The 25,210-nt window shown below is 41.7% G+C and overlaps 2 protein-coding genes across 2 annotated transcripts; one reads left to right on the forward strand and one right to left on the reverse strand.

The window, feature by feature from the left end:
- Positions 1–438: 438 nt before the first annotated feature.
- Positions 439–2,022, forward strand: LOC124647394 (inositol-3-phosphate synthase 1-like). The gene is made up of 6 exons (XM_047187348.1): positions 439–617; positions 873–954; positions 1,057–1,245; positions 1,335–1,397; positions 1,522–1,675; positions 2,018–2,022. The coding sequence occupies exons 1-6, from the start codon at positions 439–441 to the stop codon at positions 2,020–2,022; spliced, it is 672 nt and encodes a 223-aa protein (XP_047043304.1).
- Positions 2,023–2,286: 264 nt separating this feature from the next.
- Positions 2,287–9,297, reverse strand: LOC124650038 (probable protein phosphatase 2C 71). Its single transcript, XM_047189605.1, has 9 exons — positions 9,011–9,297; positions 8,354–8,916; positions 7,337–7,398; positions 5,583–5,652; positions 4,877–4,964; positions 3,405–3,574; positions 3,185–3,328; positions 2,968–3,096; positions 2,287–2,887 (listed from the first exon to the last, which is right to left on the reverse strand). The coding sequence occupies exons 1-9, from the start codon at positions 9,189–9,191 to the stop codon at positions 2,720–2,722; spliced, it is 1,575 nt and encodes a 524-aa protein (XP_047045561.1). The 5' UTR covers positions 9,192–9,297; the 3' UTR covers positions 2,287–2,719.
- Positions 9,298–25,210: the final 15,913 nt, after the last annotated feature.

Consider the following 25,210-nt stretch of genomic DNA (forward strand, 5'->3'; position numbering starts at 1 on the left):
GGGCCTACCCGGTTGGATATTCCATCGTCAATTAGGGAAAGACGAGAGCCATTACCTCTCCCTCTCGAACAGCGGTGACCAGGGTTGAGGATGACAAGAACCTAGAGAGCCATTAGTGATGTATAGGTATCACTGCAGAAACCCCAAAAAAAGAAGGCGCAAAACCTAAACTTGTAAATGGCCCACAAATTTTTATGATTTACTTTTTTTCGATTTTCTTAAATAATTTGCATTTGGATTACTTTGAACCCTCTGAGGTAATGGTTTGTCAACTTTAGGTAGCTAACAGCAATTTCAAACAACAATGGGCCATATGCGCATGGGTCCATCGCTGGGGGCGATAATTGATCTATAAAACGACCTCCGGCAAGAATGGCATTCATGTATATCTGAAATTGGATCCACTCGAACCAGAAAGACCAGTCACCAATTGTCAAGATGTTACTGGAGGGGTTCAAGGTGGAGAGCCCGCATGTGCGGTACGGCGCCGGCGAGATCGAGTCCGAGTACCGGTATGACACCACGGAGGTGGCGACGACGCCGGAGGGAAGCTGGGTGGTGCGTCCCAAGTCCATCACCTACAACTTCAAGAACAGCACCGCCGTCCCAAAGCTCGGGTAATTGTTCTTCAACAGCTCCACAATGTTGTTGGTTTTGAATAAATTAGTCTCATCTCTAAATCTTCAATCGCATCGCGTCGCTGGTGCATGCGCGCAGGGTTTGTCGGATGGGGCGGCAACAACGGCACCACTCTCACAGCCGGGATCATCGCAAACAAATTGTAAGTTTGAACTAGCTGATCTAGGATACAGGTCGATTAACAGACCTCTTCGTGCATGCATAAGAACATTTTCATCGTCAGATATTTGATGTTGGGTCGATGAAATGGTTGCTAGCAACAATATCCTTTACAACCCAGGGGAGCACCCTGACCACGTCATCGTCACCAGGTTCGTCCGTCGGAGTTAACTATTGGTCGCCACCTTTCATGCACGTTCAGATTTTCAATAAAAAAAACTTCATTGAAACCTAAACGACCCTTTCATGATACTGCAGTATGTGCCGTATGTCGGGGACAGCAAGAGGGCCATGGACGAGTACACCTCGGAGATTTTCATGGGTGGCAATAACACCATCGTGTTGCACAATACTTGCAAGGACTCACTTCTCGCTGCACCTATCATCCTTGATCTGGTGCTCTTGGCTGAGCTCAGCACTAGGATCCAACTGAAAACGCGGAGCCAAGTAACTGAAAGTGGAGGCACTGTAAGATTAGTTGTTTTTTCACAAATGATCATGCTTAATTTTTATTTTTATTTCATCTCACCGTGTAGGAGAAGTTCCATTCTTTCCATCCAGTAGCCACCACCCTGAGCTATCTAAGCAAGGCTCCACTTGTAAGTGCAATCAGTTTTCATTACGAATTAGTTGTCAGTACTAGAGTTATACTCATAGAAAAAATTTCAGTTGGCAAATTGAATAAGTATTTTTTTTTACAAAAGAGTTTGGTTCTTAGAACAGGTTCCTCCAGCAGTGGTGAATGCACTGGCCAAGCAGAGAGCCATGCTCGAGAACATCCTTAGGGCTTGTGTTGGGCTGGCCCCTGAGAACAACATGATGCTTGAGCACAAATGGCATGCCAAGCGAATCTTCTCATCACAGCGGGAAGAACAAAGTATCAGCACGGGAAGGAATAACAAGAGGCGAATGAAAGGGGAAAGGCGAAGTAGAAATCAGGACAAAACATGGATCCTCTTGGGGCTTTTCATTCATTATTAGTTGGCCCTCTGCTCCTGTTTTTCTCTATTTTTAGACTACTTTTCGTGATGGAGACAGATTCATGTATGATAGTCAAAGGAATTAGTACTTCGGTTATTTTCTTATCATGGAGCTATTAGAATCGACCGGCCTAATATTTGGAACCTTAAATCAAAGAACGGCTTGCAATTGTCAAATCAATATTTTCTTGCTCTTGGGTTTTTATTGTTTGGTTATAAACTCTTCTCTGTGGCTTCAGGGTAGTGTTTTCCTATTTTCTTTCAATCCTTGTTGTAGATGTTTTAGAATTTCAAAAGGGTTGGGAAGAGAGGAATTTAAACACATACAACAGAGAGAAGGAGCTCGAAGTTTGAGAAGTTGCTCTCTTGTTCTAACAGAAATTTCAAAAGAGCTTGAAGTTTGAGTGGTCCTGTTGTTCTAATGGTAAATTGAGAGTAATGGGTATGCTAACAGAGAATTAGCGACATTCTTGCATGGCTTTCCATTCATAGTAAAACATATGACAAATGAAAAAAAAAACACACCTATAGTTACCTGTGTGGCAAGGTATCCAGTAACAACTTAACATCACAATGTTCCAATAGATGTATTTTATGAATATTACTTCCTATGCATGCTTGGCTTTGGACATCCCTAGATGGCTAGTTCTTGGCCACTAGTTTATAACTCAAGCCGGAGATCAGGATACATATCACATATTCACATTCTATAGCCCAAAATTTGCGCATAACACTCACACCAAGTAAAAAAATCTACTATGAGAGTGCATAGGCCACTCAGGATACAATGAAACCTTTGGTCGTAAGACCAGGTGTCTGTACCAGGGGGAAACACCATTCTCGCCACTAAACTTCATGACGACAGTACCTGAATGTGATGGCCAAGCAGTGAGCTTCAACCAAGACAGAATAGCTTCTCTCCACAGGTGGGTCTTCTATAATTAAACTTCCGATCTCCGGACGATGGACACAACAACAGCTGTGTCATCCAACTTCCCCCCACTGAAACCTAGGTAACCCACTGCAAGGGCAGCATCTGAAAATGGGCTTCTCCCTGCTCCAGACCTCCCTACCTCATGTGCCCTAGCAGCCAGGTGCTCGGCCATGTCCTGCAAGTAAAACAATCATGTCATGGTTGAATCTTGGGACAGCGATTGGGCACATTATCTAAAGGAAAGTTGATCCTTACTGTCGGTTTTAAATCTGCCTGTAAAGATCTCGAGATCATGGCGGCTGCTTCTTGCTCATAGACATTGTCGAAAAGGCCATCTGTTGCTGTTATAATGACATCACCTTCCTCTAGATCAATTGTATAATTCTAGAAACATAGTAGAAATTTAAGTGTTAATTTTTTATTATTCACAAGGTGCAAGGACTGACAGGAGAAATTCAGTAATAATTTGCACCTGTACAAGCTTTAAGGGATCAACCCCCTTCTCAATTTGATGTGGGAAGTTAAAACCATAAACCATCGGTTCTGATTTTGTGTATACTTTGCCATTTCTTACCACTAGAAACCCAGAGTCCCCAATATTTGATGCATGAAGGAACTGCAATACTGACAGCCTCAATGAGTTTGTCACGATGAGATTTAAGAAATGAGTCAGTTTTCATAAAATAACAGACCTGGCCATCAAAGTGAGCAATTAAGACAGTTGAAGAACCAGGAGAACTTGCTTCATTTGCAGCCTTGGAGAGAACTTGCTCAGGTGTAAGCTCAGCTTCTCCTTCATTATCCATAATGATTTTTTTACAGCCATCCATTAGCTCTCTTGCATAAAGTCCTGCATTGATTCCTGAGTACAAATATCAAAATTAGCACTGTGGAATTTCGCACGAATAACCAACTAACCTTGACAAAGGTCCAAATATATATTTGCTAGGTAAATTTATGATGCCCAAGCTCAGAAATATAGTTATCCTGAGATATATGATACAACTCTTTTGAATGTTGCCCAGAGTATAAGACCAATATGAACAGCATTGCCCCCTAACTTGATATCCTGCAGACTGTATCTCAAGAAGATAAATTATGTGCCTAATGTCTCGTGGTAGAGGCTGTGAGAAAGGGTTGTGGTATTCTGCCATCCGGCGGTCCAGAACTTGGATGCTGTCAGGCAGGTGCTGCAGCTCTTGGGATCTGCTTCTGCTTCATGGCTTCACACCCCAGCCCTTCCAATCGATTGCAGCACGCCGACAAGCAAGCTGCTGTCATCATTGGCACCCTAGGTTGCAAGGCTGAATCCCTCGCTCCCTCTCTCTCCTGCTCCTAAGAACATCCCCAGAAGGGCCCTTATACCGTTTATAAGGGCTGGAGGTAAAATAACTGCTCCAGCAGGACCCATAAACCAGCACTTACAATAGGGAGGCCAGTAAAAAACACCCCACGGCCCCTTCTCCTGCGTGTGGTCTATGGGCCTCCCTAGACAGGTATGTTTTTTGCGCACACGACTTTTCCGCTCATCCCCCGCTGCTCATTTTGGCGCACACGACGAGGACAACAAAATTAAACTATTTGTATAGTATTTTTATTTTAAATCTTGTACATTGTATTTGTGGTGGTGTGTTATACACAATAATTAAATTATGTGTAGTGTGTGGCACCCCAGACACTGAAATCCTTGGTTCAGCCACTGCTTCCTTTGCTCCGCCAACGCGTCGCTCCTCCAGTTCTCCCCGACCCCTCCGATCCGAGTAGCCGGGAGGGGGGACGGCGCCCCACCGGCGGCATGACCGGGACTGCGCTCGATGGACCGTGGCGGCAGCCTGGCCTTGTGGTTCTTCCCACGGCCACACCAGTCCCCTAGCCCATCCACGTGGCAATGCCGCTGGATCCCGGCGCCTTGTCGTCCGTCAGTCGCACTGGAAATTGCCATGCCCATGCCGGCTCTGCTTGTGATCCCAATAAACATGTGCAATAGGATTGGGAGAGGCAAGAGAGCGCCACCAAGCTAGAGGAATTGGAGGCGGAAGCGGCAGTCACCCGAGCTATGGTGGAGTACTTGACATGAAAAAGGTAACTCGGTGTTTATAAGGCGAGACATGATGCATAACGTTGAACTACAGAATCAAGACCAAGGGAAAATCTACTTACAAACCTTCAAATGACCACTGACCAACTCCATCTGCCACACCAAACCAACCATTGTGTGCAATGAAATAAGCATCTTCTCCACCTGTTCCTACCTGGGAAAATTATACGACTATCAAAGCTATGGCTGATGACAGATAATTAAACGTATGCTTTGGTACCAATGACAGCCAGTTTATGGCCGAAATTATGATTGATAACTAAAATGTGCTTTCATGCAACTTTTGCATCTTCTTGAACCTAACATAAAACTACCAGGCCACTCATTTCCTCCAGACATTTTTTTCTCAAAGTGGGATATATACCACCACACACCTCCATTTTTTACCAGAAATATTATTCTATATATATACTGGTTAAATAACCGTGAGGGAAGATCATAAAAAAAACATGCTTCCATAGTATCATATTACAGTTTTTATGTGTTCATTTATAAAACTTACTGGCCAATCTTGGACAAACTCTACTGCAAAACACAACCATCTTTTGAGTTTTTGGAAAAGAACCATCTGCTCAGTAATCAGATGGAGTGCCAGAAAGATAGGTACACAGAATGTGGAATCAACATTCACATATTTCAGCAACTAACATAACTACGAAGCGGAATTGGGTTTCTCGGAGAAAAAAAGGGGAAATTGCTTCTGCAACTTTTTCAAGACATGCAAATGACGCATTGTCTAAAAGAGAACATGCAGATGCAGGAGAGTTATTACCTTAGAAGGATGAGGCAAGATGGCAGCACCTGACATCAACACAAGCGATGACTTAGCCACGGGAACCCTCCTATGAATGAATATTGAACAAGACGAAATGACTGAAGCAATTTTTAAGGATTGGGTTAAAGGCATAAAGACAGGTAAGCACCATAACATAGGTTTCGTTACAGAGATCTATTATATACTAAAAGCAAAATACGAATGTTTAAAATAGAGTCACGAAGTTAATCCACATCATTAGAATTATTTTAGCTGTTAGATTTATAATTTAATGGTCAAGATTTAAAGATTTTACGTAACATGTACCAGCACATATTTTGTGAACACACGATGACATGTCATGTTTGACACGTACATGCACCATCTATGTAGGGAAGAAAATCTATCTATCAATAGTAAGGTGGAAATCAATCAGCATACTCTAGATAGAGTTATCGTGAAAATATATTTAATTGGAATAGAAACTAGAGTGCCTGACACATGGCTCTCCCAAACACCTAGGATGATAAAATTATATCGATCATACAAAAGTTATACATGCACACGGCAATACACAACCGCAAGGAATCTGGCTGGACACAGAGATCTACATATACACGTTCTGAACAAAGATTTGACGATCCGCTATTCAGATTTCTAACCGGTTTAGAATTCGTTTTTCCATACAAACATTTTTTCAGGCACCAGGTTAATTTACATGTGCTTAAAAAATATAAACCGATAATATCAGTCTGAACGTATGAGATTAAAAATAAAAAGATCGTACAATATTATGCATGTACAGAAATAAATTCATAGCACATAAACCTAGATGGATATACACGTTCTTTAGGAATAAGAGTACATGACATACCCGGCAGATCGGTTTCTTACCAAATTTTGATTCCTAAAACAATTTAACCGGTTTCCCGGTCATGTACGAGAATGAACCAACCCGGCTACATGTAGTTAAAAAAAATCCCATGTACAGGGATATCGATGTTTGAAAAATATATTTTCTAAAATATTTTGCGTTATTCAAGAGTTGGAGACTTCCTGCCACTATACCCAAATGACCTTAACGGATCAATTTCTGTAGATGAGTCTCGAACTACCGAAACATTCTAATTTGCCAATGAAGAGTTCTGACTTGAAGAGATTTCTAAATTTTCTAAAAATGTAACCATGGATATATAAATTGGCTATCAATATAGATAAATAGATAATTTAAGCTCTGGTTCTTTCCTACTTCTATTTGTCTTTTATTACTTTTAATTTAAGATAAATATTCGTATACAAAATAATTCACCAATTGGGACTTGGCGTAAGCGTTAGATTATACCATATTTTTTAAGAGTGTCATGTATTTTAAATGGGTATAAAAAATGAGACGAAGAAAATTCCACACAGAGCAATAAGATTTCTCATTATTTAGTTATTCCACCTATCAAAAATGGATAAGTTATTTTCTATTAATTACATCATGAACAATTTACTTTACTATTCTATTTAGAAAATCATTACACATTAAAATTAAAGATGATAGATATAACATAGACCTATTTTTAACCCAAACACTACAATGATGCCCTCGCATCTGCGAGGGCCACCTTGCTAGTTTACATAACAATATGAAGACAAAATATAGGACTTATCCAGCTTTACAAGCAATAGAAGCACGGAAGCATTTATACTGGAGAAGATGATTACTGAACAAGTATGGTTTCAAAATTTGAAAACGTTGAAACAAAAGTGTGGCAACAAAGTCATACCTATCAGAGATCCTCCCTTCTGAAATTTCTTTTTCCAAATCCACAAGGTTGCGAACTTCACCCTATTGGGAAAGAAGGAGCAGCGGTTAGCCCCGAACCTGGATTTACCCAGCTGAACACAATGAAGAGATATGTCTTTCATAGCATAATTTCTATGCCCACAAGCAAAAAATACACATATTGTTTACAAGGACATTTCGACTTTGCAGTTAAATCTCCATAGCATAGTTTTTCAAGGTATATGTGTACGACACTTCGATTAGTATACGTATCTCATGTGTTGATTTCAGACACGGCAGTGTTTTTTGTATATGTTGTCGCTAAGAAGATATGGTCAAGGAAATTTCCATTTTACATTCAAATTTTCAGATCACACTTTCAAGGTGCATGTATGTATCGCTTCATTTCCTATAGCTGTCTCATGTGTCGATTTCAAACACAGCAGTATATTTTTTTAGTATAAGATGTGGTTCGAGAAAAGAAAGTAAAAGATGTGGTCCATAAGAAAATGTGGTCACATTAGATGAGGAGAGCTGTCCAAAAATTTCATGACAGCAACACATAATAGCAAGCATGATCCAGAACATCAACAGATGGGGAAAACGATGGTACGGCAACTGTTTCTCACAAAATAAACATAAAATATTTTGGTCGGTGCTCCCGGGAAATAGAAATCCAGAGCATGCATTTACTAGTGCCTCGAGGATACTTAGACATCATATGTTAACCATTGCAAATCTGCTATCTTAGTATCCTTGATAATGTTTTTCAATTTTCTCCGAAACAGAGTCCAGAAAACCAAATTATAAGTGATCTGAACTGAACTACAACCCTAAATGAACTCATTAACCAAGCCTCAAATTTACTATCTCTGTGGTAGTATATCTGAAGAAAGAATTCTTTTTTTACTGCATATGAAATTAGCAGAGAGCTCACGGAAAATTAAGTTACAAGATGATGAGAACACATCGAGTAAAAAATATCAGGGAGCAATTAAGCTCGCCGGAGAACACATACCGCTGCTGGGATGGGGACTCCGAATTCCGTCGCCCCTTGCTCGTCGCCGCTGGAGCCGCTGTACTCCGTATCCACGTCGGTGTCGAAATTCTGGGAGGTAGAGCCTTCCGATGAAGCCGCCGCATCCGCCTCCGCCTCTTCGATGCCTTCCAAACTGGCCGGCCCGGTCACGCCCGCCTCCACGGTACCGCGAGCCCGCACACCGAGCTCAACTTCATTGCCACAATTCGCAGGCCCGGGTTCGTCCGCGGCAACCGCCCTTCCGCCAGCCAACCCTGCTTCTGCCTCAACACCGACAATCGAACTGATGGCCTGCTCGGGCGCCTCCACCGGTCCGGCGTCCGACGAGGCCAGCGAAATTTCACTGCCCGCAGCTGCCATGTACGGATTTGGCTCGTCGACCGGCGCCGGGTCGTCCAATAATATTGCGCCGGCGACGCCCAGCTGCGGCTGCGACGAGGCCGAGGCATCTGCGCGCCCACGGTCAGGGCAGGCCTCCTCCGGCCCTGGTTCTTCCGCGGGCGGGTGCCCGAAGTGGAACACGATGCTCCCGTCCGCCAGGTCTGCGTCCACGTTATAGGGGGCCAAAGCGACCAAATTAGCCGGAGACTGGGACGAAGACCAAGGGGCGCCGAAAGAGAGGGCGCTATTACTTACGGGTGGTGGAGTGGAGCTCGGGGACGGCGCGGCGGGGCGATGCTATGGCCGCGGTGGCGGCCTGGGAACGGGACGGGCTCCGGCGAGCCGGCATGGGTAGCGGCGGCGGTGGTGGGAGCTTCGGGGAGAGCTTGCAGGGACGCAGGTCCAGCAAGCCCCCCACCAGGGGCAGCTCCGCCATGCCTCGCCTTGTATAGAGAGAGACAGAGGGGGGATTTGAACTCAAGAGTGAGGGGCCAAGGTTTGGAGCTGCGTAGATTAGCTTCGGTCTTGAAGCCGGAGCATGCCGTTCTGCTCACTCTGAAGCTGCCTTCAGTTTGCGATTCTCTAGCGGAAAGGGAACGTGCGAGAGAACTGCATGTGTTAAACTTAGGAGAAGGAACGGCCCAAGAAAGACTTTTGATTCAAAGGAATGCTACAAGAATTTTGCAGGATAATATGTATTGTTTGATTCGTGGGATTGAAATTCTTCGAAATGTATTGAATTTTTTTCAATATAATTGCACTGCACTATGTTTTGAAAGAATACTTCTATCCACTCAAATCTTATTTTTTTTAATAAAGGACGTTTTATTACTTTAAGCATTACCTCTGGCATGTCCATACCTAGAATGTACACAGCTGTTAGATTAGCTTCGGTCTTGAAGCTGGGAACATGCGAGAGAGCTGGCCCAAGAAAGACTTTTGATTCAAAGGAAAGCTACAAGAATTTTGCAGGATTTTTAGTTTTAGAAAAAATAGATCTGTATGTACTGCTTGATTCGTGGGATTGAAATTCTTCGAAATGCATTGAATTTTTCAATATAATTGCATTCCACTATATTTTGAAAGAATACTTCTATCCACTCAATGACTCAAATCGTATTTTTTTTCGATAAATGACGTTTTATTACTTAATAGGTTTAAGCATTACCTTCGGCATACCCATAACTAAGATGTACACTTCAAATGCAGAAATTACATCATAAAAATATAAAAGACTGAGACTTCCTGCAAATAATCATGACAGAAACTGTAAGAGCATCTAAGATGATGGAGGACAAATCCATGGATTACACTGCCAACCATGTTAGATAAAAATGTCCCTCGCTGCATCCACTCAAATCTTGTGTTACAATTTCTTTGTTTCTTCTGTGAGTTAAAAAATACTTGAAGAAATATCATGTAGGTTCAAAATTATGTAGTATTCAACTAAACATGACATTTTAATCCTACTAGTTCCCTATTCCTATGTTCTAACAATCTTGTGAATCAAATGCTACCAGGCAAGCACCGAAACCCTAATAGTATTTGACGCGGAGCATGTTTTCGTAGCATGCTCTTGTTTTCTTATTTTCGCCGATTATAGTTCCAATGGGCATCAGCGGAAGCATTTTCTCAATTTCGTTCCAGTGAGAGCACGATTTTCCTGTGGCCACCAAGCTTTTGAACATTTTTTTAAAGCTCGGGCAGTAGTACTTAACTTTTGTTTTGGAAATGGAAGCATTTTCTCAATTTCGTTCCAGTGAGAGCACGATTTTCCTGTGGCCACCAAGCTTTTGAACATTTTTTTAAAGCTCAGGCAGTAGTACTTAACTTTTGTTTTGGAAACGGGTTGAATGTGAATCGGATAGCGCTCTTTTCACATATGTTTTCATATATTCAAAATAAATATGAATACAGATGTTGTCAAATATGAATGTGGAGCGGATGTTCCTTAAATATATATGGAAGCAGGTTGAATGTTTTATCCGCTCGAAATGGATACTAATATAATAAAATAATAGGCTTTGTCTTATAGTGAATCAACTATAAAATAATATAGAGATAAATATACTTATAGTAATACACAATAGCTTCAGGTTCAATACGCAAAAATAATTGACCACTTTGTTATTTTTTGGGTTGGGTGATTGACATGTGGGTTATAATTACTAAAAGTGGCTAACATGATTTTACTTGCATATGGATATACCATCCAGGGAGTGGTGTTTTGGAACATGGGTGCATATGCTCCCTCTATTTTGAAATGCATCTTACACAAAATTCAAATTTCAGAAAAATTGAAACGAAAAATTCACAGGTACATCTTCACGTGCTAGGCGCCCACAAAGTCGTTTCATAAAAAATTGACTTATCATGTGATGTGTGTAAAAAGACAAAATTCAGTGCAAAAAATAATGCTTTTCACAAGAAAATTTTTCTCTTTTTTACATAGACCATAAAAATGTTTGTTTTTCGTGAAACTTGACGAACACACCTATATTATGTAGATGTACATGTAAAAAAATTTGTCAAATTTTTTTTAACATTTCAAAATATGATTTTTTGATAGAGGGAGCATACGCACCCGGGAGCCGAAATGAATTTCCGATCCATCTCCATTTTCACATTTACTTTAAAATTCAATATAGTACCACATTTGTATATGTGTTCTAAATGGAATCCAGATATTTAGGACTTCCAATTTTACTTTCGTTCTGAATTCACATTTTTCGATAAAGGATGCTTTATTGCTCAAAAAGTTTAAGCATTACACCTAGCCTCTGCATAGCTAAGATGCACACAGTCGTTCAAAGTATCAATAGGATCAAACAAAGTAATCATAGTCGAATAAAAGATAAAACACAAGATAATCTTGGCACAGCCTAATTAGCCTCAAGACGCCTATTATGGTGCCACTCATGTTGGGAAATAAACTCCTTCGCCGTGTTCTCTAATCGTGTAGACACCTCCGTACAGAGGTCGCGATCCTCTAAATGCTGGAGTGGCGACCATGAACGGAGCAAATCCGTAGCGCGGTAAACAATCTGCAAAAGAGAAGAATTTTTATCATTAAAAACCTTATCATTTCTACATAGCCAAAGCGACCATACAATAGCAATCGCGCCCATCCTGATAAGCGTTTTATACCTAGCGTCAACCCCGTTTAGCCAATTACCGAAAATATTTGCAGCGCTACGGGGTGGATATAAGGTAGAACATATCTTGAATGATTGACCATATAGACCTAGCAACTCGACAACGGAAGAAAACATGTTTTATTGTTTCTTGTTCATGACAAAAAATACATTTCGTACAGCCATGTCAATTGCGTAGAACACTGGAGATGCAGAATACCTGTAACATATGTGGTATTGGTACTGAAGTCACCATGCTGCAGTTCAGTGCACAAAAGCGAAGGCCCTCCGATCTAGAATGAGAGATTATTGGGCCTTACCAAAGGAAGAGTTATTCTCAAAATCTGGTGATGATTGGCTCCTAATCCTCCCGGACAACACAGAAAAGGAGTTGCACCAGGGGATCCTTCTCACCTTGTGGAGATCCTGGCACCTAGAGATAACATTGTTCATGCAAAAGGAGATGCCACGATTGAACGGTCTGTGAAGTTCCTGCTTTCATATGCAAAGAACTTGAATTCTAGTGAGATGTTTGAAAAAAGTGAGATGTTTGAAGGAACCATGGAGGGTAACACCTCTTGAATCCCTCAGCCAGAACACAAGGGAAAAAAGCTACTCATGAATATGGAGCCAGCTGAAAATAATAGTGACATTCGCCCAAACAAGGGAAAAACCAGTCATGAACATGGAGCCAGCTTAAAATAATAGGGACGTTCACCCAAACCGAGCCACCCAATACATCTGGGAACCACCCCCTGATGGTTGGCTTAAGACTAACGTTGATGGTTCCTTTGTAACTAAAACATGTACATCGGCGGTGGGCGTAGTCATACGCAATCACCGTGGTGAAACTGTGGTGGCAGCAGGCAAGATATTGACGAACTGTCAAAACGCGGAGGAAGCGGAAGCAATGGCACTAATGGAGGGTACATCTCTTGCGGCGAGATGGACAAGAAACCCGATGATTTTTGAAAGTGGCTGCAAACCGATAGTCCAAGAATTTGGGACAGCAGCCACGACGATGTCCCGGTGGAGAGGAACCATGCATGATTTCAGTGGGTACGCCTCGGTGCAGCCAACCTGGAAATGTTCTTTTGCCAAATGCTCTCAGAACTGTGTAGCTCACGAAGTTGCACGTTATGTAAGGCAAATAGGAGTAGATATGGTTTGGAACTCCTGTTTTCTTGTACCAGTGTTCAAGGCGATTGCCTTTGATTGTAACAGAATCTATCTTCATATTGAATGAAATTGTTTGGCTCTCAAAAAAAAAGAATCACACCCCGACGAAGATACCATGCAAAGACCTCTGTTTTCAAAGGTATCTTCATCTTTCAGATGGATTTGTTTAAGAATCGGTTGACTAGGTATGATTAAAGCTTTGTACGTGGAGCTGACAGAGAATTTACCATTCTTGGTAAGATTCAAACGAAATTCATCGACCCCCTGAACCAGCTGGATTGAAGCTAATCTCAGTAGCAATTCATCCCATGTAGCTAGCCTGGGACCAATAAGATCACGCCTGAACGACATAGAGGGTGGAGAAGTTTCCATCACCTTCTGTAAGGTATCACCCTTATGGCGAACAATATTGCACATAGCAGGATATTATTCTCGAAGAGTAGTTGTACTCAACCACCTATCCTCCCAGAACTTTATCTCAGACCCATTCCTAATGGAGAAGGAACCGAATGGGAAATGTGCTTTTTAGTTGCCATAATGCCAGCCCAAAGGTGAGAATCTCCAGGTTTCCATATAACCTGAGATATTGCTTTTGAACACACATACTTTTTCCGCAAAAGTTGTTGCCATCGACCATCCTCAGTTAACAACATGGCGAGCCATTTTCCTAGCAAGGCCATGTTTTTAACTTCAAGATCATGAACTTCTAGTCCTCCTTGATCCTTTGGACGGCAAACAACACTCCATTTGGTTAACCGATATTTTTTCTTCTTATTATCCCCTTGCCAAAAAAATCTTGATCGGAAATAATCCAATCTATGTAAGGCTCTTTTGGGCAATTGGAAGAAATATATCATATACAATACCATATTTGTAAGTACACTAAATTTATGAGAACTAATCTTCCTCCAAGGGATAATAATTTTCCTTTCCAACTACTCAGGCGTTTCTGAAGTCTTTCTTCCACAATTTTCCATTCGGCCAACGTCAACCTTCGATAATGAATCAGAATGCCCATATAGCTAATTGGAAAACTCCCAAGCCCACATCCGAAAATCTCGGCATATAGGTTGACATCGTCTTTGGCCTCACCGAAGCAGAACAATTCACTTTTATAGAAATTTGTCTTGAGACCTGACAATTGCTCGAAAGCTGAAAGAATTAACTTCAGATTCCTTGATTTGTCCAAGTCATGGTCCATAAATAAAATTTTATCGACGGCATATTGAAGAATAGATAAGCCCCCATCCACTAAATGAGGAACCACCCCTTCAATCTGGCCATCAACTTTAGCCCGCTCGATTATAATAGCAAGCATATCCGCCACAATGTTAAATAACATTGGGGATAGGGGGTCGTCTTGACTCAAACCTTTTTTAGTCTGGAAGTATGTACCAATGTCGTCATTGATCTTGATGGCAACACTTTCTCTAAAAACAAAGTTATTAATCAGAGTGTGCCACTCTTCCGAAAAACCTTTCATCCTGAGTGTTTGCTGAAGAAAAGACCATTTAACCTTATCATAGGCTTCCTCAAAGTCGATTTTGAGTATTACTACATTCAACTTTTTACGGTGCATCTCACGAATTGTTTCATGCAAAGTGACAACACCATCTAGGATGTATCTACCTTGCATAAAAGCAGTCTGAGATGGAAGCACCAAATAATCAGCCACCAAATCTTCTATCTCTAAATAGGAATCCCCATTTTGCAGCCTCCCCATGAGTCCACGTCACCTCAATTTACCAACGCGCTGCATTGTCGCCGGTCATTGGTTGGTCGCTGGTTGCTCTTTCCATATGCCCAATATTTTTCACATGGGCTATGCGTTACTTGGGCTGGATGAGAAGCATGTACCTGGGCTGGACAAGGACAAGCCGCTTCACTCGATCGCGTTCCTCCCATAAAAAACTCCTGGCAGCCGTTCCTCTCCCCTGATCGTGCTCTGCCGCCGTCGCAACCTGCGATTTCATGGCCGAACATCCTCCCTATGCGACCTATGCCCTCCTCCCAACAAATGCTCGTGAAACCACTCATGCCATCATTACCCTGCAAAGAATGGCTACTGAACCGGTGCCGCCTACATCTTTAAAAAGCTCCCCGTGTTGCCATCTCTTCTCCTCTCTGGTACCTGCCCGATCCATATTCTCCTTTCCCTTTCTTTTTTATCCTCTCACTGGCTGACTCATGGTTGTCAATCTGTTAGGTTGCTCTTCCTCTTGAAGTTGCTCGACGTTTTGCCTACCCCGATTTGATTCGATTTTCCTTGGATTTTGGTTGCTGATCACTCAAGTCCTCACCGATCTGATTGGATCACGATTGGTTTCTGAGTTCTACTAGCTTCATCAAGAAGGAAGAAGCCATGCTGGACAACCTGCTTGCATTGGTACATAAGCTCTCATCTATTACACTCATTTTTTTTACACTGAAACAACACATGCATCTTCTATTTTCTTACTCTTGATGGTCCTATATATTTGTTACCCTCAAATATATCCTCTAATTTATTTGTTACATTTGAATTTGATATCCTGGTTTCTTCCATTAAATACATTGATTTCTGTTTATTAGGTTTGCAAAGATGGATAAGCCTGGAAGTTCTGGAAATTGTGCAAGTCATCATGGTTGTCATTCAGTCTCACAGTTCTGGACACTCACGCCGTCAGTCACAACCTGTCGCCCCTGGAACAAATCCAGCTGCTTCTTCCTTCTAACCCGCGCCGTCGTGCACAACTTAGAAATACAGGTTAGTTAGGGTCAATATGTCCCTTCAAATCTTCCACTATTATACTACCGATATACATATCGACTTATTGAATTGCCATGTGCTTCATATTGATCACACTACGTGTCTACAACATATAGATCAGAATTACATAGGCTCAGGGTTGTACCTTACGAGGAATAACGTTAAATTTGGATAGGTACAAACTACACAGGCTGAGGGTGCAACATGGATCAAGGCTTTCCATATGTCTGAACGTGTTTGATTGGTCTACGGGCTCCGAGTGGTGCGATGCAGTCTCCAACTCATCTGATTTGCATGTCTGATCAACTGCAATGTATTATTGCCTCCTTTGTTCATGATTGTTTGCCTCTAGATGCTGCTTCTGCAGTTGTACTTCTATTCGTTTCCATCCCGCGTTATCTTTGATGTATGCACGGTGATGGAGCTCCTCTCTATACATTCTTTCATCTCTGCTGTTAGCAACGCCTCAACTTTCAAGTAAGAGCATCTATATTATGGAATAAGGCTAATGGATTATGAACTATCATGCTACTGTAAAATTTAAGAGTTTTCCTGTGAAGGTATCAGTTTGAAATGTTCTAATGTTCTTCCATCCTTTCTTACATATTACCCCTTTTTTAGTTTAGCATTTCCTACTGCTGTCTGGGAAGTCATTGTTCATATTACATGCACGTACCTATGCCATTGAACTTATCATCTTTGGGTTTAAGATCAAAAGCAGAACCTAAGATGGATTTTTTTTTGTGCAGTTGGATTCTAAGGACGTGATCTGTGCCTACTGAGAAGACATGTTTATAACCGTTTGCTGATGTCCTATTCTCTAATAGGATGATTTTTTCAGATTAAGAAACCGTTCATATATGACATCTCATTGCTTAATAGACACTGCTAAGTCAAAACAGTTGTTGCCTAACCAAATTTCACCGGTGAAGGTCTTCATACTGTTGTACCAAGTAACTTGGAATTATATAAGCCTATTTCTATTAATGTATATTTCTCATGTTTCCTAATTTTATTCTCTTAAAGTCTATGCAAAAAAGATTTCGTAGCTTAAAGTATGTATATGAATTAGTATCGCGTTGCATCAAAGTTTTCATAAAACTATGTATATGAATTCTTATTCTATACTGTGGTGACCCTGCATACCACTGCATGTTGTAGTATGCCAGTCGTTGATATAACATTCACGAAGTACCATTCCGCAAATATTACATCCCTCAGAGTAGTACAACAGAACATAGCAGGGTCCATAACTCATTCACTTATTATTACAAGCATCAAACATATATTGTCTTGGAGCTCCTCCTGGGTCCTAAGAGGAATACTCCTGGGTTCGAGGCGAACCCACCTTAACTTACAATATAGAAGTTTCACTAGGTTATACATTTATTACCTCGAGCAGCTAAATACTAAGAGTTCTCACTGCTCGGCTACTACTACTACTCAGTGCTTCTAGGCTTGGTCTTCTCCGGAAGCCTCCCCGGTTCCGTAGACTACGAGGTAGTCTACGCCTTCAATACCACCCGAGAGGTCTGGTTCTTCATAGCCGATGATCTCGGCTCCTTCATGGTTGTCGTAGTCCTCCTCCAGACGATTCAGACAATCTAAGCAAGGGATTTAAGAGTGGGATGAGTACGAGCGTACCCAACAAGTTCATTATAGATAAGAGGTGTTTAATGCACTAGCTACAGCATTAGACCAGAAAGTCTAATACCAATGCAAGTTTTGATAAACATTTCTTCAAGAGATTGCTTTTATTTCAAAGAGCTATGTCCGTCAGCCTTCACCGGTTTACTAGAACTTCATGGAGTTCCTTTCCGGCCGTGTTCGTAGTTCCATATCCCGGAACAGGGAGTGACGAGTCACGGTTCTTTACACTCGCGAGAGGTGTGTTGCTTTACCCATAAGAGATCTTAACCTTGGTGCCAACCGGACAGCTTTCCCGTCCACACTTCCTATGGTGTGAGGCCCGGTATAAGGTCGTAGTCAATCATATTCCTCCGCTACCTCGCACACCCACCCTTTGTTGCAAACCCCGACCCTGGGTCCTCGTCGGTCCGCTTATACCAATTAAGGATGGACCCCGACCACGACGACGATGCGGGACTCGTTAACCAAACTCCTTCGTCGGTAGCCGCAACCCATCATAGACCACTTACCGTGGGGAATTAGAATGGGATCCCCACCCCACCGCTTGCCCAACCTGGGTCAAGTGTCTACGGTAAGCGCATCCGTTGATGTACAAGAGGTGGAAATACAATTGACTATTCCGTCCCACTCCAGATCTTATGGTTAACACGGGTATTACGGTACAAGAATCACTGGACGACATTTGTTGTTTAATCCTAGATGGATATAAACCCTTGCAATGGAACCTCCACCATATCAACACAATCCATGGTTCCATTGCCCACCACATAGTCATATTCATAGTTATGAAAGTAGTGGTTTTGGTTTTTATGCAATAGTGATAATCATAGTACTTTGCAAGTAATTTGATAAAGATACTCAAATGACATGAGCAAGTGATGAACTTGCCCGAACACCGCAAAGTTTTGCGGTTGGATGGTGTGGACTGACCCTTGTCCTCTCGGTTCTGAAAAATAGCATCATTGTCCGATAAGGGCAATGGTTAAAGAAGCAATTATGCATGATTCCAGTTTTAGGGTTTTTCCCCCCTTCCGATGTCGTTATTATTTTATGTAAGAGGTTAATACTAAGAATAATTTGGGGATACTTTATTTAAAGTAAAATACAACCTTGAAATGTTGTCAAGGTGTTTTTAAAGTCCAAAGGTATTAATGGTCTAATTTTTATTATTGAAAATTATATGTGGGATTTAAATGATTACTTAAATCATCAAATGAAGACTTATTCTTAATTGTCTTCAAAAATTCTCTTTTGTATTTTATTATGATAGAGAATTTTATGCTGATCTATTTTCATATCTTTAATTATTTTTTTAGAGCTATTAATCATTTCTTATAAAATTCCAAAGTTTCTGTATTTAATGGAATTATGAAAAGACATATTTGCCCCTGGGCCCACCTGTCAGGGTGGCCCAGCGGGTTAACCCTAACCCGAGCCACTTGTGGCTCGGTCGGTCGCACCGACCCCTTCTCCCCCACTCGCGCACGAACCCTAGCCCTCACGGGCTCTGGCGACCCCCGCGTCGCCGCCCCTTTCACCGAATTGTTCCGGCCATCTCCGGCCGTCGCCGCCGGCGAGATATGGCGCATCTGAACCGCCGTTCAACGGCGCTTCAGATCCACCGCGGCGATTTGTGAAGCGCCGCCTGCTCGCCTTGCCCCCCTTCGTCTCTGGTCGCCTGGCGTGGAGTGCCGTGGCGATCTCGTCGCCACCGACGCTTCAGATGCCGTGGCGCCGCCGTGCCTGACCGTGGTGGTGCTGGTGCCGTGGCGCCGCCATGGCTTGGCCTGGCCTGGCGCTGCTGCGTCCTCGGCGTGTGCCGCCGTGGCCGCCATGGCCGTGCCCTGCGCTTCGCTTCACCGGTTAGTATCCATCGCCTCCTACTCTCCCTCTCTGCTCTGCTCACTTATCTCCTCATCCTCTTCGTCTTGCTCAGCCACTGGCCTGCATCTCCATGTTGAGATGCTTGCCGTGACGATGCGTTGTTGTTGTGCCTTGCTAGCCTGTTCATGTGCTACTGTGCTACTGCTGTAAATCTGCTGGCCTGCTACTGCCATGGTTACTACTGCTGTGCTATCCTGCCATGCTATACATGATTCTGTGCAAGATTCCTAGGCTCTGTGCTTGCTTATGTTTGCAATTCTTGCTTAATTCTCTCTCTGTGATCTTGTCCTTGATGCTATTACTGCTAGATCATCAAGTGTATTCAACTATTTGCCCTTGCTGTGATTACTGTGTGTATTCCTGGCGATTTTTGTAAGTGCCAGTGTCATGGTGTGCTATTTCTGGTGCTCAAACTCATGAGCATGCTCAATTGAGCATTGCTATTGGCTTAATAGAATTCTTCAGTGATGAATGCTATGTGTTTTACTTGTGTATCTTGATCCAGTGGTTCATCAAGCCTTTGATGTGCTTCTGGATACAATTATAAATCATTCATTTGATTATCTGTGAAGCAATAGTTGATTAACTGTGGCCTTTTAATTATCCGGTCCATGCTCTGTTGCTCAGTGATGCTCTAACATGTGTTGATATGCTATAGCAGACTCTGATGATCATATGATCATCAGCTGCTAATAAAAAGGTGTGGTGCTCCATCTGGTACCTTACCAATGCTTAATTTGAGCTGTGTGTGATTACCAGCTAGTGCTGTTGTGTGTAGTGGTTGGCTCAAGAAATTGCTGTTGCTTGCAGTGATCCCTTGGATCATGTGTAAGTGTTCAAGTTATTGATGATTTGGGAACTTCATTTATCTGTATAACTTGTCCTTGTTTAATAGATAAATGAGATGAACTGCTTGCAGTGATGATTCTTGTAATTAGCTTGATTGAGCTAGAGGGATGCCAACAGTGGTTGGGGACCCTAGATCTTCTTTGAACCCAATCTCGGGTGATGATATTTGTGCTTGGCTTGGTGGTTTGGCTGTTTTAGTGGTTGAGGTGACCACAGCAGTAATCATATGCTGCCCTAGGGTAGCTCCCTCTTGTTGGTTTGCCGTGGCTCACTAAATGCTTTCCGGGTGATCCATTTATTGGATTGCCGGTAGCCCTTGATGTTGAAATCAAATAGACAAGGATTTGTCTATGTCCGATGGCCTCGACTAGCTGTAGGTGCTAAGTGTGTAGCTAGGCTAGCTTGTGCCTTCATCTCTTGCTGGATTTCTACAGTTATGCATTGATTTTCATAGCTGTTGTTCCCATTAGATGATTTACTAGTGGCCTTACTACCTTTGCTTGCACCATATGGCTTAGTAGCCAGATGATGACACAAATTGGGTATCACACCCTCTTGCTTGTGTGTGATTGGTGCATATGCTTATATATGAACAAAACCATCTGGTTTGTTCATGATGATTTGTATACCTCACTCCAGCTCCTAGAATTTGATGTTGGTGTAGAGGTTTTGCTTCAACGAATGAATTGGTGCTTGCCCTGCTCCTCCTTGTGAGCTTGTGATCTTGGTTTGATTCTGTGGGTTATTGAGCAGGTTGAACAGTGAAGCTGTTCTTCCTGTTCTTGTGTTCTTGAGCTGCTGTTCTTGCTAACTAGCACTTACTCTGATGCCTGTCGATGGGTGAAGCAAGTTTGCTGGTGGAAAGCTTTTATCTGGTCCTCTACTTGCTCTCCTGGGTCGACGACACTCGCCCTTCCCTTTGGTGACTCACCGTGTGTGTGTGTCTGCATGCACACGGCCATGTGAGCGAGGATGTGTGTGTGTGTCCGCCGATGCTCGCACTTGGCTGTGAGAGTGGATCAGCTCGGCAGACTTGATATTATCCACCAATCCCATTTCTTTCTAACCTGCCAAGTGGCTTTGCCACTTGGCTTAATGTTTTGCTTGTTGTGTATGTGTGCAGGGATCAAGAAGATGCTCAAGATGAACTCAAGATCATCTTGATCAAAGAATCCATGAAGATCACAATGTAGTTTAGGTCATTTAAATAACTTGTAATTTTCCTTTTTCTCGTTTCTATTTATTCAATTCTTGTAATGTATTGTAATTCCATAATTCAATTCCGAATATTGTAAAGACAATGTATTTTGTGTGTGATTATCAATAAAGCTCAAGTTTTCCTTAATGAGCTTTATGTAATTGTTGTATTACTTATATTCTTGCTTAATGATAATTGTTTGTTAAATTATCTCAAATTTGAATTATGTGATAATCATTTCATGTTTGAATTTGAAATTCAAATTCAAAGTTGGTTTGAATTCATTGAAACAACTTAACTTGTAATTCAATCATGCAACTTAAGATTTTAATGCAATATCACTTTTCTCTTCTCAAAACCCTAATTTAGATAAGTAAGAACAAGTTCATCGCACTCTCAAAACCCTAACCCTGTAAGGTGTCGAGAGAGAAACCTGTCCCCCTTTGATGCAGTTTTGTTTTAAAAGCGCGAAATTTCCCCGTAATTTACAATGCAATGCACATCCCTTTCTAAAAACTACCCCTCGATCGTCTCTAAACCTGGGACATTACATATACGTCTCTAGAAAATCCCGCTGCAACGCGCGGGGAATCATCTAGTTAAGTCTAATAGTCGCAACTTTGGTAAAAAACTTAAAGCGAACATTTAGGAGACAAATTGATCTGTATTGTTGAATCCGTTCCGCATCAATCACTTTTGGTAAGAGAATGATTTCACCAAAATTGATACGAAACAGATCAAGTTGTCCTTTATGAAGTTCACTAAAGAGTTCGAATAAATCTACCTTAATTATATCCCAGAAGTTTTGATAGAATTCAGCTAGGAAGTCATCTAGCCATGGCGCTTTATTGTGTTCCATTTGGAGAACCGCTTTCGTTATCTCTTCTTCATAATAGGGAGAAGTCAGAAGCGCATTTCCTTGTGGATACACTTGAGGTATATTATCAGTCTATTTTCACATACTTTCACGTCTATTTTGAATCTCCTAATAAGAATGTCGGATTACACACCCACCTACGTATGCTTATAAAAGTTGTAACTATGGGGGTACCAATCTCCAAAGTCTAATGCTCAAATGCTTGTAGATAGTGGATACCTAGCCCCACATTCTAACCTTGAGTGGAACTGCGGAAGCATGCCTTATACATTTTTTCAGTCAATGTATGCCATGTTGTCTAAATACTATTATAATGATAATTTCTTGACTACTTTTTTGCCACTTTTAGTTTATATCACCGACAAAACCGAAGTGGAGTCCCCCTAGTCTTGTTATTTTGTAACCATACTTGGCTGAGTCTAGTAATAAGTCTTTCAGGCGCTGTTTGGATATGGATATTCGACCTTAATTAGGATTTGATATTAGTAGTGATAGCCCGAATATCCTGATTGTCTGCGTTTGGCTCGTTGTGAAATTAGAGCTCTGAATTTAGGCCTAAATGGAACTTGGCTGGAAAGCACTGCGAGAAGCCGTGTCAGGACCTGCCCAACTCTGAATAACATCTGGCGCAATTATACTCTGCCAAGCGCTAAGGGTTAACGGCTAGGATTAGACCAGATATAAGGGTTGTTCTCCTCTTAGCTCTCATCGGTAAGTAAGTTAGGGCTCCTTTGATTTATATAATTTAAATAGACAAGAAATACAATTAAGATGTCATGTTGAATCTTCTAATCATATTTCTGAACCAGAGATCTCATCTAGTTAAATGCATTGCTTTTATGAAAACTAGAGGATACCCCGCGCGTTGCAGCGGATCCTTTTAGAAAATATTATTGGACAATACAAACGTTTAAATATCATATGGATGATGTAGAATAACCTGAAAGGTTATTTAAACAGGGTACAGATTTGGATATAGTGTGATAAAAAACATGGTTTAGTAAATTATATAGTATATTGAAAAAGACATGGATAAATGCAATACACCCAGCATTATTTAGATCAATGTATATGATATATACCAATTTGTTACAATTTAGACAACATGCTGAAATCGGTTGGAACCAACATAAGGACATGTACGGCGCATACCGAAAGATGCACTTGCTGGGACGTGTTCTTATTTTAGCGCATCACCTTTCATCCCTTGTGTAGATACAATCTCGTGTGCGCATAGGTTAGATATGTTGAAAGCCAACAATAATGAACATGAATTCAAGAAAATTACATAAAAGAACAGACAACATGAATAAGAAATGACCAGACCAGGCCTGTAGTTGCACTTTGTTCAAGATGGAGAATTAATCGATATATGCACCAACCGGTCAGTAGCTATTAGGAGATACATGCACCTGAATATGACCAACACAATGATTATTAGAAGCAAATAATACTCATGTTCAAAGCATATCTATTTCTATATTACATGATCATGTCAGTACATAACTACGTTCAATTGACACAATACCATCACCACTTGTTCCCTGCTGGGAAAAATAGATTAATGAATTAATTGCAACAAATCAAATTAAGAGGATCTCCGCTGATTATACAACCAAATTTCGAGTTCCGAGCTGGTCCAAAATTTCATGCCAAATATCTAAGCGCAATCTAAATAGATCTTACAATCAGACTACCCAGAAAATGGTTTCATCGAGACATCAATGAATCAAGGCCAGACAACTTCAAATCCATGAATAGTGAGTGTGTGTTGTGCTCAAAAACGTTTGAGGTTTGGCAACCAAGTACGGCGCGAGATGGTCGCATTGTGCCGATACAACAGCGGCTGCTAGGGTGTGAAATACAGTCAGATTGGTCGAATTCAGATTTGGATTAGCCAAACAAAAAAAAAAAACCAAATAGCACCAGATGGAAGCGTATGTACCAGTAGGCCAATAGCAGTTATCAAACACATGATTATGGGCATGCAACGACCAAGAAATATGACGGCTTTGTCATCCAAGATGTGTAGCGCATGAGAGATGTGAGAAGCATTATTCAAGGGGGAGAGGCTCAACAATGTCGCCGGTATGAGCTGTACGGCAGACACCGGACGGCCGGGCGGCAAATCCGAATGGTGGACAATGTGAAAAATGGTTTGAGGTGCAGGTTTGTGGCGTTTAAATAGGGGGAAATAGAGATCGTTAGGAGAGGAAGCGTATGCGTGTTGCCGTGAGAACGGAGAAGAGGAATGGTTCGCCAGCCATGCCATCACACCGTTTTAAAATCATAATCAATTTGTGTTGTGTCTGTTCTCTTCTCCACGATAGTTATGTTCGGCTGTAGCTATTCCTCCGCTGAATCTCTTTAATGGGCTGGAATAATAAGAGCAAGTACAATAGAGTCCAGTCAGCTGACTATAAGACATTAAATAATATATTTTAGATGAGTTGGAGGAGAGAGAAGAGGAGAGAGAAGGGAGGTGGGCTACTATGCAATAGCCAGCTCTTGCACGTGCTCCTAGGCACTTTGTGAGAGTGAAATGTGGACCATATATTAGTAAAGTACTACATTCTTATAGCCAACTATTATACCTGTTAGCTATATGATGACTATAAATGATATGACATCTTGTTATAGCCAACAGTTGGCTATACTATTGGAATTGCTCTAAATTGTTTGTGGGCTGGCAGTTTCAATTTAATCAATACCATGGAGTAAATGTTGCACGGGAGGGGGAGAGCTCGGAGAAACAATGCAAAGCATGGGCAAATAAGGGGTGACAAAGCATGGGCAAATAAGAGGTGACGTGGAGGCATGAGAGGCAGGAAAATCAAGTAGTGGGGGTTTTCTATTTAGAGATAGAAGATGACATGTAACTACTTTGCACGATTGCAACAAAATAATGTTGCAAAAAATTGTTGCATTACTATCT

The sequence above is a fragment of the Lolium rigidum genome, chromosome 4 (genome assembly GCF_022539505.1).
Source record: "Lolium rigidum isolate FL_2022 chromosome 4, APGP_CSIRO_Lrig_0.1, whole genome shotgun sequence".
Lineage (NCBI taxonomy): Eukaryota > Viridiplantae > Streptophyta > Magnoliopsida > Poales > Poaceae > Lolium > Lolium rigidum.

Bases quoted from the DNA above. Each gene is read 5' to 3' on its own strand.
- LOC124647394 (XM_047187348.1), top strand. From the start codon at position 439: ATGTTACTGGAGGGGTTCAAGGTGGAGAGCCCGCATGTGCGGTACGGC. The intron at 618-872 runs GTAATTGTTCTT...AGATATTTGATG, and splicing joins ACCGCCGTCCCAAAGCTCGG to TTGGGTCGATGAAATGGTTG. The intron at 955-1,056 runs GTCCGTCGGAGT...ATGATACTGCAG, and splicing joins ACGTCATCGTCACCAGGTTC to TATGTGCCGTATGTCGGGGA.
- LOC124650038 (XM_047189605.1), bottom strand. From the start codon at position 9,191: ATGGCGGAGCTGCCCCTGGTGGGGGGCTTGCTGGACCTGCGTCCCTGC. The intron at 4,965-5,582 runs GTAATAACTCTC...TAATTTTCCCAG, and splicing joins TCTTGCCTCATCCTTCTAAG to GTAGGAACAGGTGGAGAAGA. The intron at 3,329-3,404 runs GTCTGTTATTTT...TCAGTATTGCAG, and splicing joins TTGCTCACTTTGATGGCCAG to TTCCTTCATGCATCAAATAT.